Source organism: Cervus canadensis, chromosome 9 (assembly GCF_019320065.1).
Source record: "Cervus canadensis isolate Bull #8, Minnesota chromosome 9, ASM1932006v1, whole genome shotgun sequence".
Classification (NCBI taxonomy): Eukaryota; Metazoa; Chordata; class Mammalia; order Artiodactyla; family Cervidae; genus Cervus; species Cervus canadensis.
Window position 1 is genome coordinate 66,220,807 of NC_057394.1, and position 20,326 is coordinate 66,241,132.

At 41.5% G+C, this 20,326-nt stretch overlaps 1 protein-coding gene across 1 annotated transcript; it reads right to left on the bottom strand.

Annotated features, from left to right (window-relative positions):
* Positions 1–900: 900 nt before the first annotated feature.
* MED4 (mediator complex subunit 4) lies at positions 901–15,450 on the bottom strand. Its single transcript, XM_043477968.1, has 7 exons — positions 15,282–15,450; positions 9,837–9,903; positions 7,889–8,059; positions 6,439–6,496; positions 5,535–5,621; positions 4,315–4,446; positions 901–2,502 (listed from the first exon to the last, which is right to left on the bottom strand). Exons 1-7 carry the CDS (start codon positions 15,404–15,406, stop codon positions 2,330–2,332), a joined length of 813 nt encoding a protein of 270 aa, XP_043333903.1. The 5' UTR covers positions 15,407–15,450; the 3' UTR covers positions 901–2,329.
* Positions 15,451–20,326: the final 4,876 nt, after the last annotated feature.

The following is a 20,326-nucleotide window of genomic DNA, read 5'->3' on the forward strand; positions in this document are numbered from 1 at the left end:
TAGTAGACATTCATTACGAGCTTCACAAGCTCTTGCATTTGTTTTAAATTCACCAAACTAGACATAAGGGTTTATTTCAATGGAAAGAGAAAAACCAACCTGGGCTCCTTATTTATAGCAAAAAGTAAGAAAGTTAAGTTTTGTATTTAGTGGGGGATTGCACTTTCTCAGCACCTGACATGGGCAGTGGCATCCAGTAATCACTCTAAATCTCTCTCACAAGGAGCGAACGGCCAGAAGAGGAGTTAGAGCTCGAGTAAACAGTTCATTCTTAAGTGACTGAGAAGTGCCTTTAATAGAAGAAACTAACACACTGACTACTAGCAATATTCTCCTAAAATGAAATGTCTATACCTCACTCTGCCAGGAAGCTGGCAAGTCTGAAATAGCTCTTCATGTGTTTATTAAATCAAGCCCTGAGGGGTCCTCTATCCCAGGCAAGTCCTACACTGACCCTGGAAACATCTGAGGGACGTAAAGGAGAGCTGTTTCTATAGGTGTAGGGACAGGAGCTAAAGTCTGAAATAGAGATGCCCTGAAGGTTAAAGACCTGTACGAAGTCCAAAACCAGGCAGGAGAGCGGAAATCCAATCATCAGTTTAACAGGAATAATGAGGACAGGTTCCTATGTTGGGGAAATTGGGGAAATAACGTGTATGTGTGTGTGTGTGTGTGTGTGTATGAAATGTGCCTAAAATGAAGGTTTAATATGCGTAATTTATAAGATGCCTCTTCAGTTCTTGCTGGGGGTTTATTCTATAATATTCAATATTTAAGTCCTACTAACTTTCTAGAATATTTTTAAAAATCCAAGTTCTGAGGTAATTTTAGACCTAAGGGTTTTGGGTGAGAGGTTGTAGAGCTGTACAGATAAACACCAAATGAGCATGTACACAGCAGTTTGATTTGAGATAAATGTGGAACTCCCTTTTATTTTCCAATCCACTGGTCCACCAACATTCAAAGAATCTGTGTATTCCTTGAGTCCTATTTTTCCGTTTTGGTTTATTTTTTTGTTGTGTTGTTTGTGTTGGTTTATAAGTGAAAACCCCTCAAGGGAAGAGGTGCTAAGATTCTTGGGTTGTGACTGGCAGGGACCTTAAGAGCTTTAGGGCCCCAGTACTTAGATTTGGATGTGAAGGCTTTACACAGATGCCGCTTCAGCAGGTTAAGAAGCAGATTCCTCAGTCTGCCTTCTAACAGCACCCAAGTGATTTTCATACACTTGGCTTGTGGCCACACTTAATACCACTTTCGAGATAAAGTTTAACTAGTTATTGTCCTCTGCACAAATCTAACATCCTTAATATGGGCTGCTTTTTTTAAACAATGTATATAGTGTGCCTTTTTTTTTTAAAGATTCTACACCAGGAAAAAGAGTAAAAGGTGCAGTACTGTCTAAAACTGATAAATCAAAATGTAGCTGTATAAGAGTATTATTTAAACAAGGAGGTTAACCACCAGAAAAAAATTAAAAGTGATTCTAGGAGCTGCAGTAAGAGAAAAAGTGAAGCCTGGGAGTGTTTTCCATTCTAAAACCCTTCCTACAATTTATGTTTGTTATGCCATTTCTATGGTAAGTTGTCAGTTATTAAAAAAAAAAAAGAAAAACCAACTTTGTTTTGTTTCTTCTAAGAATGGCAATCTATGCCTTTGAGAAACCTACCAAAGTTGGGATTACTGGTTCAGATGTATGTACTGCATCAGGTTTGTTCATCCTCCAGATTTTAAAGTATGTACAAAATACAACTGGATTTACAGAAATATCTTACCTACACTGAAAGAACATTTAAAATGTTTTTAAAACATACAAGAATACAAACAAAAATAAGTTTATTTACAAAAAATACAATAATTACAAAGAGTATAAATTGAGATGATGTCTCCTCTTCCTGTGACAAAAAGTAATAGCCTTTACTTTCAGATGAGGGTTTCTGTTATATAATGCACACTGAGTGATCAGCTGCTCTTGTTTATGCTTTTCTAAATAACTGCAGGAGGCCTACTAATGATAGGTACATGGGTCATTTCCCTCAAATCTTATTTCCAGTACTATGCACAAGTCCAACACAATTGGAACAGAACAAGGTAAGACAGCATTGAACTGAAAAAGCTTTACCCCAACAGTAAAGTGTGATTTTTCTTTAAATATTAACCAAGTGGTTTAGAACTGAAACCTTATTTTTGGCTTTAAAAAAAAAGTCCACTATGATTTCTAATGGGCAGAACAGTTCTACAGCCAACATCACCTGGCTAGCTTTCCACATTCACCATTTAAGAAACAGATTTCTATAGTATTCAATTCTGTGTGCTTTTCATCTTATGGTTTCTAATCAGAGTCACTGCTGCTGCTTGAGGAGTCCGTTGACATAACCTCTACATCGTCCTCGTTTTCTTTGTTGTGCCCTGGAGGTTCCAACAGAAAGTCATGACTGTGGTTTGGTGGCAACATGTTCATCGCCATGTCGTTTGACTGCCAGGGGTACTGCGGAGCAAGGACATCTGGGGAGAGGCACACACGAGAACATTTCTACCAGCAATTCATTTACTTCTCTCCTTCATGCAGATACTTGGGAAAATATTCATTTGTTCAAATTAATGATCAAACTTATCAAGGAAAAATGTGATGTTTTAGTAACTAGAATCTATGATTTATTTTTTTAAATCATACTTTCCTACAGTCACTATTCAAGACGGTCACGATTTCAAATCAAATGTCTCATCTATATATATTATGCACATATATTAACAATATGTAATAGGTCCTGCATAGTACTTTCTATACATTCTCTCTATACACATTATAAATAGCTCATGTGTACTGTACTAAGTATTCCAGTTCAAGCTGCCTCTAAGCCTCCACTCCTCCCTGGACCCTGAACACCGTCCTCTGCCAGCAGCTGCAGTGTTCAGCTCTGCCCACAGAGGGCGCCGCAGGGACTCCACAGGAGGCGGCGGTGTAGTCACCAAGTGCGGGGCCCAACTCTTGCGACCCCATGGACTGCAGGCCACCAGGCTCCTCTGTCCATGGAATTCTCCAGGCAAGAGTACTGGAGTGGGTTGCCATTTCCTTCTCCAGGGGATCTTCCCAACCCAGGGATGGAACCCAGGGCTCCTGCGTTGCAGGTAGACTCTACTGACTAAGCTACGAGGGAAGCCCGTAGGAGGAACAGGCTCCTTCCCCTGCTGGGGCCTGCATTCCCTCCTGTGGTGCCTGGCTGGTGGGCAGGACGTCAGTGGCATCCCAGTTGGGTGGGATGGTGTAGTTTCAGCCTTCTGCCGGGACTGTCTGACAGATGATATGGTACAATCACAATGAGAAAAATGAGGTGATAGTAAGGGAAACTAATGCACAGTGAACTCCCAGTTTGTCTTAGTTAACAATGTTCACAAAAGCATTTTTAGTAACACAGGGACAGCCTGACAACGAAACATTAAATGTTAAAAAAGCATTATCTAGAGTACATTTTTAGCACTGTAAAAAATAGAGGGTGGGGCTTCCCAGTGGCTAGGACTCTGCCTGCCAATGCCAGTAAGGAGGGTTCAACCCCCGGTCCAGGAACTGGGATTCCACATGCTGCGGGGCAGCTGGGCCTGTGCGGCACAAGTGCTGAGGCTGCTCTGTGCTCCGTAACGAGACAAGCCTGAGGGGGGCTGAAGTCCAGAATGAGCTCTCATAAAAAAGATACTCTAGTTAGTAAAAAGTCCATTAGAAGCTTTGTTATTCACTTAGTTAATTTGGGGTTTTTTAACAAGTATGTTCACATGGTATCCTTTAAACTGAATACATCTTACTCTGTTTATAAAGTATGGTTCATTTTAAAAAAACTAAACTATGTCTGGAGCTTAAGTTAATGAGAGGCCTAATGCCTGAGGAAAATGGCATGATATCACTTTATTCTAATTTCATGGGGCTTCCCTTAAGGCTCAGCTGGTAAAGAATCCGCCTGCAATGCGGGAGACCTGGGTTCGATCCCTGGGTTGGGAAGATCCCCTGGAGAAGGGAAAGGCTACCCACTCCAGTACTCTGGCCTGGAGAATTCCATGGACTCTCTAGTCTGTGGGGTCACAAAGAGTCGGACACGACTGAGGGACTTTCACATCACATATATTCTAATTTCATAGCCTCCATCTACAACAGTCTTAAACGAGAGGAAGCAGACAGCAGGATAAACTGGTAGAGTTAACTAACTCTAGCAACTAAAACAAGATGGGTCCAGACCCTCAAACTTGTTCAACAGCCAGATCTTTGTCTTCATCATCATCTCTGAAAAAAAGCCTTTATCTGGAAGTACTATTCTGATTAACACATACCTGGCAGTCTGCCTGCTGCAAGTGCATCCCCTGGGAGATGACCATTTACTCCATTAGTGGAAGGATTGTTCATCTGACCCAGTAATCCACTTCTCATCTCCAGATCAGTTGGGTATGGTCTCCGTGGGTCCCCTAAAAAATACAGCCTGCTTTTAATTCAATCACATATGGAAATATGCTTAAATACCTTCTTTGAAATATTGATTTTCTTTGGTTCACTTTGAAAAACTCAAGCCACATTTTAAATTTTGGAATATTAAACTCATCTTATCAATTGCTATTAAGAACATGTTAAAATTTTAATTACATGTATTTTTATATCTTCTTTAGATCTTCACAATAACACTATATGAAAATTGTTATTTCAGCAACCATTCCAAATGACAAAATTATAATCCTGATTCCTCTAAATTAAAACCTTTTCCTAATCAACCTCTTTAATCATGTCATTTAAAGACTAATTCCTGGGGAATTCCCTGGCAGTGCACTGATGTAGACTCTGAGCTTTCACTGCAGGGGCCTCAGGTTCAATCCCTGGTCAGGGAAGTAAGATCCCACATGCCACACTGCACGGCAAAAAAGACTAATTCCTACAACTTTCAGGTGGAGCATCAGAAGCCAATGATGTTCATTTCCAAACATGAAAGCACACTCTTAGTTTTGGGTTGATGAAAAGTTGGCCAGATTTGGACAAATACTGGGGTATTTTCTCACCAACTCTAAATTACTTACCCTCCAAAACTGCAGCTACCCTTAATGTTTCAAGGTATGGCAAAATACCACTGCCAGGAGTGACTAAAAATAACTACTTTCCATCCTCCCAAAAGGCTGAAGCTCTACCTGAGGTCTCTGGCTTATAAGTGTTTTTATCTGCTGTCAACACATGCTGCAGCTTCTCTCTGCTGTTTCTTAATTACTCCAGCTTTCTGCAGTCCCGTGCACCTGCTACCTGGCGTCCAGTGCTTTATCTTTATACCCTGAGAGCTGGGACTGTCTGCTTCTCAGGCTGCAGCCCTTGTGGAAATCCCTCGACAAAGTTGGCTTCTGGCCAGCCAGGGTTTTCCAGGTATATAAATAATACAGCTTTAGAATCATCACATATTACCTTGTACTTTAAAATACATACATTCTATATTTAAATCTTTTTTCCTCTTTTTATGTATAGTTACCTACAAATTGTGAAAACCACATATATCTAGTAGAAAGAGAATTATTTTTACCTGGGACCCAGGTGAGTGGGGCACACACAGCATTACTTGCACTAATCCTATGTGCATACTTAATTATTTCTTCAGAGGAAATAGCACCTAAGAGAGTCAAGAGGAGAGTTTTAACATTTCAGTCTACTAACATACAAGTTTGTAAGTGCATATGTCACAGTTACACTTCATACTTATATTCATTAGGTAAAAAAAGTGCACGTAAGTAGTAATACGTATAGCATGACCTGGTTTTATGTATTATTATTGTCACATATGTATTACACATCTAAGAAAAATCTGGAAGAACACACACCAAACATTAACAGCAGTTAATCTAAAATAGGAAAAGAGGGAATTTAGATGTAAATCATACCTACAAATCATGAAAAGCAAGTAACCAAGGTTTTCATTACAATTCTGACTTTTAGTATCCAAACTAAAAGATCCAAAATGGAAGCCGTTTAACGAGAGAAGCAGGACAGGACGAGAAGGCAGACTGAGCATCGGCCAGCACCACTGAACGTGCACACATCCCAGAGCCTTCCTGCGTCTGACCTCACGGTGCTCTGGTCCTACTCGAGTTGTCCACTGCATGCTTTTTCATCCTCCATCCCATCTTTCAAGGTCCACCTCAAATCACATTGCTTCCAGCCCATATTCTCTCCCAACAATGTAAAAAACCCATTGTCTTTATTACACATTTAAGTAACAGCCACAACTTCTTTATCTCATTTTGTGACCTGAAAAAGGATGTGACACCTCCCTAACACCCAGCACAGGGCTGTAACATGGCAGACACTTCACAATGAAAATTCATTGGAAACTATTTAACAGCATGACAGATTACCAATACTCTCATCAGTTTCTTGAAGCCAAAACTTGAATCTTTCAGAAAGTCATTTAATGTTCCCACATTACTAACCTTTTCTTGCTTTTTCTATTGACTTGAGTTTTTCTTTTGCTTGGTAAACAGCTGTTGCCTAATTTAAACAACATTTTAAAAAGAAATACAGATTAATACCAAGTCCAGTTTTTGGCCTAATTCATAAAATCATTTATCCCATAGAAACAATATATAAAACTTGGAAACCCCCATAATTTACTTGTAATATTCTGAAATGCCACTTGGGCATCAATAACGTCAGCTGTAATCAATGAGAAAAAACCACATTTATGTATTTATGAGTTAACCTCCATTCACAAATTAGTTGTTGGAAACAAAACATAAATTGGATTGTTTGCTACCATTTTTGCTTCATGTTTTCTATCAAAAGAATGTAGAAAACCAACCAGGTACTACTCCCAAAACAATCCTTACATCTGGTTCAAGGATAAAATACCAAAACTATTTTTTTCTAGTTTACAACATAAGTTTGTGGATTGATGGTGTCATTCATTTATACATTATCAATGCATAATGACTATATTACAATGAACTCCTCCACATACCCACCCTGGGCAAAGACAAACTCAGGATAAAATGAAGCTGACTCTAGCATATGCAAACTCGGCCATAACACAGTGGGTAAAAGAAGGCAGTCAGAGAGATCTAGGTTTAAATTCCGCCTCTCTACTTTTACCCTCTTGGGCAAAATAGGTATTTAACATTTAAAGTCATGGTTTCATCTGTAAAAATAGAAAAATGGTACTGACCTCATAAAACTGTTAAGATTAAGCTAATACACTAGTGCACCAGGGTCTGGCACACTAGTAAAACTGTCAGTTGCCATTACCTAACTCATAAGATTTATTCTTTTTATAGCCCTCATATTCACTGTCTTTAGAGAAAAGCCTGCAAAGTCTGGTCCAGATAAGAATCAAACTCAGCTCCTCCTGCAATACTACCACGTAACAATTACGTTGCTCAGCACTGAGAGAAATAACTGGATAAATTGTCTCTTTGAAATAATAGCCAAGAACAAGAAAGGAAAAACTAAGAGTCCTTAACATATATCCAAATCCCACCTCATTTAAGATGGAAGATGACATAAATTAATGTAATTTTAATCAATTTATAAAATTGGTATATAATTCTTTTACTGACTGCAAAAAATATTTCTAAAACTGAAGATTTAGACTATTAATAAATGAAACATATCAGGACAGGATAAAATTAAAATGTCACACTTCTGTGAATTCAATCTTGTGAAATCTTTAAATAATGAAAATATGGTTCTAAAGAAATGCAGAGTATCTGAAAACAATAATTAAAAAGTGGTCTTTCATCTAATGAAAGTGACAAGTGTGGTTAGATTTTAGACCTGGAAATTCAAGTTTTCTGCCACTTCAAAATTCTGAAAATAGGTTTATTTTTTATAAATAGAGTAAATAATATCCCTTTTTACATTAAGAACCAGCCTCTATCAGCTTACCAGTATCTGTTCTGCTTCCTTTAGCTGTTTTTGTAGTTGCTGAATATCACTGTCTCTCTTTTCTACTTCTTTTTCTAAAACTTGCATTTCATGATGGATTTTTCCCTGATTAAGTGCCAATTTCATTAGTTCCTGAAATTCCCCATCTCTGTGAATTAACAACTCCAGGACCTGTGAGATAATAGTTGGTTAAAACAGACAACAGAACACTGAAGAACTACATTTCCAATGAAACAAAGAAACCTCAGGTGAACTGGCTAGTCCTCAAAATTTTAACACCTTCAAAGTATTATTTTCTAATCATTATTAGAAATAAAAATAGCCTATCTATGATTATTTTAGAAAAGAGATTAATCAAGATTTTCTACTTTTTCTAAGTATATGCTATTCTTTCATACAAAATAAATCTTTCAGAACTAGCAATATGCCAAAATGAGCAGACTTATTCATTTCTCAGGAAAGGAAAAATTTATTTGAGATGATTTTAGTTGACAGCCCTGGCAACCCACTCCAGTATTCTTGCCTGGAAAATCCCATGGACAGGAGCCTGGCAGGTTGTCCATGGGGTTGCAAGAGTCAGACACAACTGAGCAACTAAGCATGTATGTATGTTGGTTGACACCGGGAACTGAATGGACATATCTCCAAAGGTACACAAATGAACAAAACCAGGATAAAAGGCACCCAGTGTCTCTAATCATCAGGGAAATGCCAATCAAAACCACAACTGGATATGACCTTGCACCAGCTAGGTGCTATCATCAGAAAGACAAAAGATAACAAGTGTTGGCAAGAACGTGGAGAAAGAGGAACCCTTAGTACACGGCTGGTAGGAATCTAAATTAGTATTTCTGGGTATTTATCCAAAAGAAATGAAATCACTACTTGCAAAAAGATATCTGCACTCACATGTTCACTGCAGCATTATTCACAATAGCCAATACATGGAAGTAATCTAAGTGTCCATGAATGGATGAATGGAAAAAGAAACTATGATGTAGATCTGTACACATGCACATCCACACAAAGTATCATTCATCCACAAAAAGGAAATCTTGGCATTTGGGATAACAACATCACATTAAAGGAAGTAAAGTCAGACAGAAAGACATGGTATGATCTCAGTTATCCGAGGAATGTTAAAAAAGCCAAACACACAGGAAAAGAGCTCAGGTCGGTGGCTGACAGAGGCCAGAGGGAAGGGAGTAAAATGGGTGAAGGTGGCCAAAAGGTACAAACTTCCAGCTATCAGACAAGTAAATTCTGGAAATGTAACATACAGCATGGTGACTATAATAAAGAATACAGTACTATAAATCTGAAAGTTGCAAAGAGTACATCTCAGCAACATAAAAGTTCTTTAAAAAATGTGCAGAATGCAACAGACATTTTTCCAAACACATACAAAGTGCCAACAGGTACATGAAAAGGTGCCACCTCCACCTTCTTTGCAATTTTCTTAAAAGTTCTTATCATAAAAAAGACTTCCCTGGCAATCCAGTGGTTAAGACTCTGTACTTCCACTGCAGAAGGTGCAGGCTGGATCCCTAGTCAGGGAACTAAGATCTCGCATGTTAACTAAACTTATAATGGTAATCATTTTGCAATTTGCACATATATCACATCATCATGAGACACATATTAAACTAATTCAGTTTAATGTATCAAATATATGTATTATATTTTGTATCAAATATATTATTTATTAACATTAAGTATAATTAAATATAAATATTACATATATTAAATAATGTATTAAATATAACAATTATATGTCAACTATATCTCAATTATATCTCACCTAAATGATGCAAAAAATATCAATTTAAAAACTGCAATTAATAACTTAATAGTCTGATCTTCCTGTTCTCACACAAAGTAAACATAAACAGGAAAGTGAAGAAATGATGGAGGTCTTTTGTTTTTAATCCAAAAAGAAACCACTTACCTGGTTCTCCTCTCCAGACTGTAGCAACTTTTGGTTTCTCGAAATTGCCAGCATTTCTATAAGTTCTCTATAAGACAAAAACAAAGTCTGCAAAGTCAACACAACAGAGGCGCTCTTACCTGACCTCCACCTGACTGGTCTGCGGGACTGACGGTCCTCACACAAGCTGCCTCAGCGCTCCTGCCCCGCCGGCGCTCTGACGGGACTGCGGCTCTCGGCAGCGCAGTGCACCCTCAGCAAGACAGCTGTGCTCGTTAGCAGCCCCACTTATTCAAGTTTTACTATTACTATAAGTATATAAATCAATATGGAGTATATAAACACAAATGAAGTATGACTGGGGATAGGAAGAACTATTTCCATAAAAACCTAAGCTCGGAAATACTCAACAGAGGTGTTACAAAGGAAAACTGTCTCGAACCAAGAGAAGTCAGGTCATAAAAACTCAGCAGGAGCCTGCCCTAAGCCTGCCTGATGAGTGGCCAAGGGCTCATTTCACTTTAAAGACACTGAAGGAGAAAACGCAGATGATGAATTACCGGTGGTTTATGCAAGAAAAACTCCCACTCCATCAGGGGTCTACAAATCCAGCCCATCTGTGGTTTAGGTAAGTAACTATTTTAGAAAGAGAGCCGCCTCTTCATTTATATATTGCCAAAAGCTGCCTTCCCCTGACAAAGGCAGAACACAGTACTTGTGACGGAGAACTTCTGGCCTGCACATTTTTTAATTAACCAAACAGGTATCAACTAAGAGGGATTCTTACACATAATGAATCACACATTCTAGAATGCTTCTCTGTTAGATATTAACTTTCCTATATGAAAAATAGTAGAATGATTGGGAGGAAAGGTGCAGCAGGCATTTTCTATACATTAATTTCAAACTGGACTCAGCATTCCCCACTACTACCTCCCTCCCATACACCATTACATATGAATTAATTAAAGCTAATTAATGAAAAAAGTGGACAAGGGGGTGAAAAGGCTTCATACATTCAAGTATTTCTTGAGTGCCTGTTATGGGTCAGGCACTTTCTAGATGATTGAGTTATAAAAGTGAATTAAATTCTAATACAGAAGAAAATATAGAAATAAAACCAGAGTTGACAAGGATTAGGAAGAAAATTAAGTGGAGTGTTATACCAGAAAGTGTCAGTGAGGTAGTCTGGCTACTTACACTGTGTGGTCAGGAGAGGTTTCTCTGCAGGGTTATCTTTGGAGTAAAGCAGGAACTAAACAAGAGAAGCCAACCAGCAGGTGTGGGAGGAAAGAATGCTTGGTCAAACACAGCCAGTTCATCAGCCCACAGATGGGCTGGAGGAAAGGCACAGCAGGTACCAGCGAGGAGGACCCAAAGCAAGGACCCAAAGCAAAGACACGAGGCGGGGGGGGGGGCTGCACTGTGTGGGGCAGGGGTGCCCAAGCCCGTGAGGAATTTCCTGAGATCACCACCAAATGGAAAATAAAATGCACAATACATGTAACGAACTCGGGTTATCCCGAAACCGTACCCCTCTCCTTCCCCACCCTGTCCCTGGTGACGAAAAGTTTGGGGCCTGCTGGTGCAGGGCCTTGTAGGTCAGGTTAAAGGATTAGTATTTCACTCTAAGCGCAAAGAGAAGTTACTAAATCATTTTAAACAGGAAAAGGACAGGGCCTGATTTATGTTTTTAAACAATTACTGAGCTATCTGGAGACAAGACTATAAGAGAGCTAGAGTGAGAATCAGGTTAGGTGACCTTTGTAGGATCTCAGGCAAAAGAATGACACTGGCTTTGACAAGGTCCTAGGCACGAGGATTTAGTGATGGAAATGGGAAAACGTGGCCAGACTTAGGATATACTTTGGAGGCAGAGCTGACAGGACTTGCTAATACAACCAACCATGTTAGCTCATTTCTGTATCCCATTAATGAGATGAAGAGAGTTGAGAACTCCTGGCCTAAATACAAGCTGGTCTCTGGGGGCGGGGGTGGGGGTGCGTGGGGAGTCTGGTGGGAGATGTAGAGAAAGGAAGTACAGCTGGCTGACCAAGAACTCGGGCACGGGCATCAGGCCAGGGATTCAAGTCCTGTACTCCTTCCTTCTTGTGCGACTTGGAAAAGATGTTGTGATTTTCTGTACTGTGGATCCCTCATCAGCCAAATGTAAGTAATCATAGTGCTACCAGACAGAGGTGATGTCTGTATATATCTGGAGGACTTAATACAGCACCCTGGCACCCTTCTACACTGTTGGCTGGAATGTAACTTGATATAACCGCTATGGAGAACAGCAGCGAAGCTCCTTAAAAACTAAAAAGGGATTTCCCTGGTGGTCCAGTCTGCCTGCCAGTGCAGAGGACACGGATCTGATCCCTGGTCAGGGAACTAGGATCCTACATGTGTGTTATGTCAGTAGCTCAGTCGAGTCCGACTCTTTGTGAACCTAGAGACTGTAGCCCACCAGGCTCCTCTGTCCATGGGATTCTCCAGGCAAGAATACTGGAGTGGGTTGCCACTCCCTTCTCCAGGGGATCTTCCCAACCCAGGGAGCAAACCCAGATCTCCCACACTGCAGGCAGCATAGTGCCAATATAAATTTTCATCAGGAGTCAAAGTAACCGGAGAGAATGTAGGGTGGGAAAGTGTAGCCAGTGGTGTTGGGCTGGAATTGTTATAATAAATCATAGATAGCCATTTCAAGACCTTGGAGCCATACGTAACTCCCTAGAGCTAAAAACAGGCCCTTGAAGGAAGGAAACATGACTAAAAATTAGAACTATGCATCAATACACACCTGAAATATGTAAAAGTATGCCAGTTCTATTGATACTATAAATTATTTGGATTTCCCTGGTGGCTCAGATAGTAAAGAATCTGCCTGCATTGCAGGAGACCAGGTTTCGATCCCTGAGTCAGAAAGATCCAAATTAACAGGAATCAGAATTTGGAGGCAAATTATTATAGCCCTTAGTTGAAACACTGACACATTCCTGATGCTACATCTTAACCAAATTCCAGTTTAATAATCCATGACAAGTAGTCTACTGCAAGTAACAGTGAACTGAAAGTACAGGACATCTCAGTTCTCATCTCAATTCAGCCACTAACTAGTCACACATCCTGAGCCAGGATCCCAGCAAATGGGATGTTAAATCCATAAACCTAACTTCTTTGAATCTCTAATTCATTTGTAATAGAGATCACTGGATTAAAAGATCCTACATGTCACAGGGCAACTAAACCCATGTACAACTCCTGAGCCCGTAAGCATAGAACTCACCATGCTCTGCAACAAGAAACCACAGCAATCTGAAGCCTGTGAACCACAACTAGAGAGTGATCCCTGCTCATCATAACTATTAATACAAATAAGTAAGTTAATTTTTTAATAAAACTAAAAATAAAACTACCATGCGATGCAGCAATCCCACTCCTGGGTATATATGCAGAGAAAACCAAAAAGATACATGCACCCCAGTGTTCACTGCAGCACTGTTTACACTTGCCAAGGAAATGGAAGCAACCTAAATGTCAATGACAAAGGACTGGATAAAGAAGATGTGATACACATATCAACTGAATATTACTCAGCCATAAAACAGAATGAAATAATGCCATTTATAGTAACAAGGATGGAACAAGACATTATCATACTAAGTTGGACAGAAAAAGACAAGTATCATATGATATCGCTTATATGTGGAATCTTAAAAAAATGAAACAAATGAACTCATTTACAAAACAGAAACAGACTCAAGACCTAGAAAACAAATTTAGGGTTACCAAATGGGAAAAGTGGGAAGTAGGAGGGATAAATCAGGAGGTTGGGATTAGCATATACACACTACTCCATATAAAACAAATCACCAACAAGGATCTACTGTATAGAATAGAGAACTCTACTCAATACTCTGTAATAACCTATATGGGAAAAGAATCTGAATAAAAATAGATATGTAATAGGTAAAAAAAAAAACCTTGGTATTCTTAATTAAATTACTAAAGACATGTTGCCTCTAAGCTTAAATTATACAAAATGTCCCATCTCTGGGAACCCTGCCTCCCAGGTAATAAAAGCATTAAGCTAAAATACCTTGCTTAGCTCACAGGAAACATCCTGACCAGGCCCACCCCTGAAGGACTGCAGGGAGGAAGAAATTAATAATTCCCCTCCGGAAGCTGAGGGAAACATTTGATTTGCCTCCCCTTCTAGTATAAACGAAGCCTGAATTCTAACTCAGACAAGTGGCTCTTTAGGGCACAACTCTACCATCTTCTCAGTTTGCTGGCTTTCTGAATTAAGTCGCTATTCCCCTACCCCAACAATTCATCTGTTGGCCTGTCATGAGGCAAACAGTAGGCGCTAGAACTGGATAACTGATAGATATATACACATACACACACATAACTGAATCACTCTGCTGTACACGTACGTACGTGTGTGTGTGTGTGTGTGTGTGTGTGTGTGCGCGCGCGCTGCTTAGTCGTGTCCGACTCTTTGCAACCCCATAGACTGTAGCCCACCAGGCCCCTCGGTCCATGGGTGCTAGAACTGGATAACTGATATATATATACACATACACACACATAACTGAATCACTCTGCTGTACACGTACGTGTGTGTGTGTGTGTGTGCGCGCTGCTTAGTCGTGTCCGACTCTTTGCAACCCCATAGACTGTAGCCCACCAGGCCCCTCGGTCCATGCGATTCTCCAGGCAAGAACTCTGGAGTGGGTTGCCATTTCCTTCTCCAAAAGGAACTACAGAAAGAAAGTGAAGTCGCTCAGTTGCGTCCTTTTGCGACCCCAGGGACTGTAGCCCACCAGGCAAGAGTACTGGCACTCTTGCCAGTGCCTTCTCCACTGTACACCTCAAACTAACACAGTGTCACTACACGGGGGACAGGCCTTGGGGAGGCTCCGCGCCACAGTCACTGTTGACACAGACGTTCCTCTGGGTGAGTGGGCTCTCCCCACTGACACCTGGCTCCTCGTCGCCGTCGGCATCTGGTCTCACCCCTGGGGACCGTCTCCCAGAGCGCAGCACCCACGGGAGTTCCTTATACGTCTGTCGAGTGTCGGTGGACGAAGGGACCCACACCCGGCGACCTCTAACGTCCGCAAAGATTCCCATATTCTGGGGATCCAGGGTCAGGGTCAGTATTCAGATGGACGTGAGTCTGAGCAAGCTCCGGGGAATGGTAAAGGACTGGGAAGCCCGGCCTGCAGCAGTCCACGGGGTCGCAGAGTCGGACACGACTGAGCGACTGAACACAACAAAGAGGGCTGTTGACCCCGAATCACTGAGGGTTGCAGACCCACTTCCACGGCGCTCGGGCACTGTCCCCCGGGGCGCGGCCCTCCCCTTCGAGCCCCGGGGAACCAGCCCAAGGCAGGCCGGTGGTCCCGACTCACGCCTCCCGGCCCAGCCCTAGCAAGAGCCTCGGGCCGATGGCCCCACCTTGACAAGACCTCCAGATCTTCCAGCGCTGACAGCAGCCGCTCTCGGGTGCTATTACCGCCGGCAGCTCCTAAGCCGCCGCCCGGCCGCTCCTTCTCCTTCTCGCCGCTCGATGCCGCCGCCATGCTGCCCACAGACCAGCGTGCACGCAGCTGCGCACTGGGGACGAGAGGCGGGCTCCAACGGCGGAAGAAAGGATCGTCGAGGCGGGGAGGAGCGGCGGGCCAGAGCGCCCCCTGCGCGCCTGGCGGTACGCTGAGGACGCCAGCGCCCCCTGCTGGTCAGTGAGGGCTTCTCCTTCCACCACCCCACCACTCCCCACACTGGTTCAGTTCAGTTCAGTTCAATTCAGTGGCTCAGTCGTGTCCTACGCTTTGCGACCTCATGGACTGCAGCACGCCAGGCCTTCCTGTCCATCACCAACGCTCGGACTTTACTCAAACTCATATCCATTGAGTCAGTGATGCCATCCAACCTGATGGCATTGCCAACATTGCCATGCAATCTCAGCCTCTGGCGTCCCCTTCTCCGCCTGCCTTCAGTCTTTCCCAGCATCAGGGTCTTTTCCAAAGAGTCAGTTCTTCACATCAGGTGGCCAAAGTATTGGGGTTTCAGCTTCAGTTCCATCCCCTGGAGGCAGAGCCAAACGAGAACGGCAGGCCAACGTGGTCAGAGTGGGCTAGCCTATGCTTAGTCGCTCTGTCCTGCACGACTCCAAGTCTCCTAAGCCTTTAGGTTATTCAAGCAGGAATGGGAAGCTTCTGCTCAACAGATTTTCAACATTCGAAGGAGTTCCTTAATGGCCTGCCTCTGTGTCAGTTTCTTCGTGAAATGGGCGGGACGGGGGGGGGGGGGGGGGGGGGGGCTCCTCTTATTATCCTCTCTCTAGTCTGCATTCCCATAATGCTATTCCCACTTTCCTGTTTGGGCTCTCAGGAATGCTGTAAGCAGCTTAGGGCAGGAACCGAAATCTATCATATTTTCTCCCCCCACCCCCCTTTTTTTATTTTGGTGGTAAAATGCACTTAGCATAAAATGTACCATTTAACCACGTTTAAGCGTACAGTTCAGTGACATTAAGTACCTTCATGTTGTGCTACCATCACCACCGTCCTTCTCTCAGTTCAGTTCAGTTCTGTCCCTCAGTCCTGTCCAACTCCTTGCAACCCCATGGACCTTTGTTGGCAAAGTAATGTCTCTGCTTTTTAATATGCTGTCTAGGATGGTCATAGCTTTTCTTTCAAGGAGCAAGCGTCTTTTAATTTCATGGCTGCAGTCACCATCTGCAGTGATTTTGGAACCCAAAAAATAAAGTCTGTCACTGTTTCCATTTTTTCCCTATCTATTTGCCATGAAGTGATGGGACCCGATGCCATGATCTTAGTTTTCTGAATGTTGAGTTTTAAGTCAGCTTTTTCACTCTCTTCTTTCACTTTCATCAAGAGGCTCTTTAGTGCCTCTTCACTTTCTGCCATAACGGTGGTGTTATCTGCATATCTGAGGTTATTGATATTTCTCCCGGCAATCTTGATTCCAGCTTGCGCTTCATCCAGCCCGGCATTTCACATGATGTACTCTGCATATAAGTTAAATAAGTAGGGTGACAATATATAGCCTTGACATACTCCTTTCCCTATTTGGAACCACTCTGTTGTTCCATGCCCAGTTCTAACTGTTACTTCTTGACCTGCATACAGATTTCTCAAGAGGCAGGTCAAGTGGTCTGGTATTCCCATATCTTTCAGAATTTTCCACAGTTTGTTGTGATTCACACAGTCAAAGGCTTTGGCATAGTCAATAAAGCAGAAGTAGATGGTTTTCTGGAACTCTCTTGCTTTTTCAATGATCCAGCGGATGTTGGCAATTTGATCTCTGGTTCCTCTGCCTTTTCTAAATCCAGCTTGAACATCTGGAAGTCCACAGTTCACGTACTGTTGAAGCCTGGCTTGGAGAATTTTGAGCATTACTTTGCTAGCATGTGAGATGAATGCAATTGTGCAGTAGTTTGAACATTTTGGGGCATTGCCTTTCTTTGGGATTGGAATGTCAGCTGACCTTTTCTAGTCCTGTGGCCACTGCTGAGTTTTCCAGATTTGCTGTCATATTGAGTGCAGCACTTTCACAGCATCATCTTTTAGGATTTGAAATAGCTCAACTAGAATTCCATCACCTCCACTAACTTTGTTCGTAGTGATGCTTCCTAAGGCCCTCTTGACTTCACATTCCAAAATGTCTGGCTCTAGGTGAGTGATCCCACCATCATGATCATCTGGGTCATGAAGGTCTTTTTTGTATACTTCTTCTGTGTATTCTTGCCACCTCTTCTTAATATCTTCTGCTTCTGTTAGATCCATACCATTTCTGTCCTTTATTGTGCCCATCTTTGCATGAAATGTTCCACTGGTATCTCTAATTTTCTTGAAGAGATCTCTATAGTCTTTCCCATTCTATTGTTTTCCTCTATTTCTTTGCATTGATCACTGAGGAAGGCTTTCTTATCTCTCCTTGCTATTCTTTGAAACTCTACTTTCAAATGGATATATCTTTCCTTTTCTCCTTTGCCTTTAGCATCTCTTCTTTTTTCAACTATTTGTAAGCTATTTGTAATCCTATTTGTAAGCTATTTGTAATGCTATTTGTAAGCTATTTGTAATCCTATTTGTAAGCTATTTGTAATCCTTCTCTAGAGTTCTTTTTATCTTGCAAAACTGAAGCTCCATATCTATTAAATAATAGTTTCCCTTTCCTCCCTCCCGTATTGTTTATCCATTCATCTGTCAGAGACACTTGGGTTGCGTCCACAATTTTAGTCTATCTTTATAATCATGTATCTCCCACCAAAATGTTTTGTTCATTGTTCAAGATGACCAGTGAACTGAATCAATGAATATGGTATGTAAGTGGTGTCTGTGTTGTTAGTCAGTCAGTCGTGTTGGACTCTTTGCAACCCCACGGTTTGTAGACTACCAGGCTCCTCTGTCGTGGGATTCTTCAGGCAGTAACACTGGAGTGGGTAGCTATTCCCTTTTCCAGAGGAGCTTCGTGACCCAGGGATCAAACCTGCATCTCGTGTATTGCAGGCAGATTCTTTACCGACTGAGCAACCATGTAAGCGGTAGTTATTGAAAATAGTTCATTTGGGCTTTTTTTTTTTTGGTCTACTCTGCGAGGCATATGCAATCTTAATTCCCTGAACAGGGATTGAACACACACCCTCTGTGCTGAAAGTGTGAAGTCTTAACCACTGGACCGCGAGGGACGCCCCTGAAAATAGTTTAAACAATTGATGTAGTTTAAATAATTTTAAAGTTCAATAATTTAAATAATTTAATTCCAAATCAACCAAAAATGTGATTTAACCCACTTTTCAGCAGGGAGAACAATGTAGTAGAAGACCTTCCTTACCAGGAAAACCCAAGGTTAAACAGCCCTGAGTGTGGGAGCTCTACAACTGACCCAAGCTGCTGTCACAGAGAGTGAGCTGCAAAGTTGTCACTTACAGACAACAGCTGCAAGTGAGCCAGGAGCACCTGTGGTCCTGTCCTCTGGTCTGTCCTTTTTGGAGGTGCCAAACCTGATTCCTGCTGGAGGATTTCCTCAGGACTCATGCTAAATAAATTCACTCATTGCAACTGCTGATTAATAATATTAATAATCCAGAATGCCATTTTATTATCTTAAGATGAACACAATTATATGCATAGACAAACCCACACCAAAAGCCACAAATTATCACCAGAATGTTGACTGGTAAACCTGGATCAGAAAAAATGAAGATAACTACAGATTTAATTGATGCAATCATCAGGATTTATACCACCATGGTGTAGGGATATCTGTGTTAAAGAGATTGGCGTGTTTGTGTTCATACGTCAGAGTTGCCTTCTTCCCTACACAGGACAAGAGACAAGTGGACACCTTTTATTTTTCTATCACGCCCCACTTCTGCTGTGGGCTCACCTCTTCATTTAATACAGTCAATTCTCAGGCGATAGACTTAATTAGATTTAGGCTTTCTTAATTATAATTGCATTCTAAGCATGCCTCCCAGTAGCTCTAGTCAATAATTTATTATATTAAGTTTCCCAGGAGCTAAACTCCTTCAATTTATGTGGCTTTTGTTTGTCTTGAGCCAAGATCTGGTGGGGGGATGAGGTAGATCATATTAGTGTAACTTCCACATAAAAATCCTGGGAGGATTCTAATTAGTTAAAAATGTCCAGTTATAAATCCTCCTTTACAGATAACCAGGGTCAACACGTGGACTGTCTGTGTGACGTGAGGGCTTCTCTGGGGGCTCAGTGGTAAAGAATCTGCCTGCAGTGTAGTAACTGCAGGAGACATGGGTTCGATCCCTGAGTTGGGAAGATTTGCTGGAGAAGGGCATGGCAATCCAATCCAGTATTCTTGTCCGGAGAATCCCATGGAGCTGGTGGGCTACAGCCCATAGTGTCGTACAGAGTCAGACACGACTAAAGTGACTTAGCATGCACTCATGCCCTTGTGCGTTATAAACTCCATACCTCTTCAGATTTGTGCAAATTCACATGTATACTGAATGTTGTCTATAGACTAATAAGCAATGGCACATCCTACTGATATACTCTTTTGCAAACTGTAAAGATCTAAGTATGATAAACAAAATATGAGCTATTTTATAATATATTATACAGTTGGCCATTGAGCAACATGGTGGGTAGGGGTGCCAACTGGAGTACTGCTACTGTTGCCTTGAAAACAAAGAAACTGATAAGTGATTCACCCACGGCAGAATTGAACAGACTCAGGACTCAAATCCTAGGTTTTTTTTATTGCATATGTTGTGACCTATAATCAAGCACAAGCTTTTCCCCACACTTATTTAACTTAAAGATCTGTAAAAGGAAAATGCAGTTCCTATATTTATTGAAAAAATTCCACATGTAAAGACACTCCTTGGAAGGAAAGTTATGACCAACCTAGATAGCATATTAAAAAGCAGAGACATTACTTTGCCAACAAAGGTCCGTCTGGTCAAGGCTATGGTTTTTCCAGTAGTCATGTAT

What these genes read in the sequence shown, in the direction of transcription:
- MED4 (XM_043477968.1), bottom strand. Translation starts at nt 15,406, where the DNA reads ATGGCGGCGGCATCGAGCGGCGAGAAGGAGAAGGAGCGGCCGGGCGGC. An exon ending in AGTCTGGAGAGGAGAACCAG is followed by an intron (nt 8,060 to 9,836) that starts GTAAGTGGTTTC and finishes ATTATCTCACAG; the next exon opens with GTCCTGGAGTTGTTAATTCA. An exon ending in TGCAGCAGGCAGACTGCCAG is followed by an intron (nt 2,503 to 4,314) that starts GTATGTGTTAAT and finishes GCCTCTCCCCAG; the next exon opens with ATGTCCTTGCTCCGCAGTAC.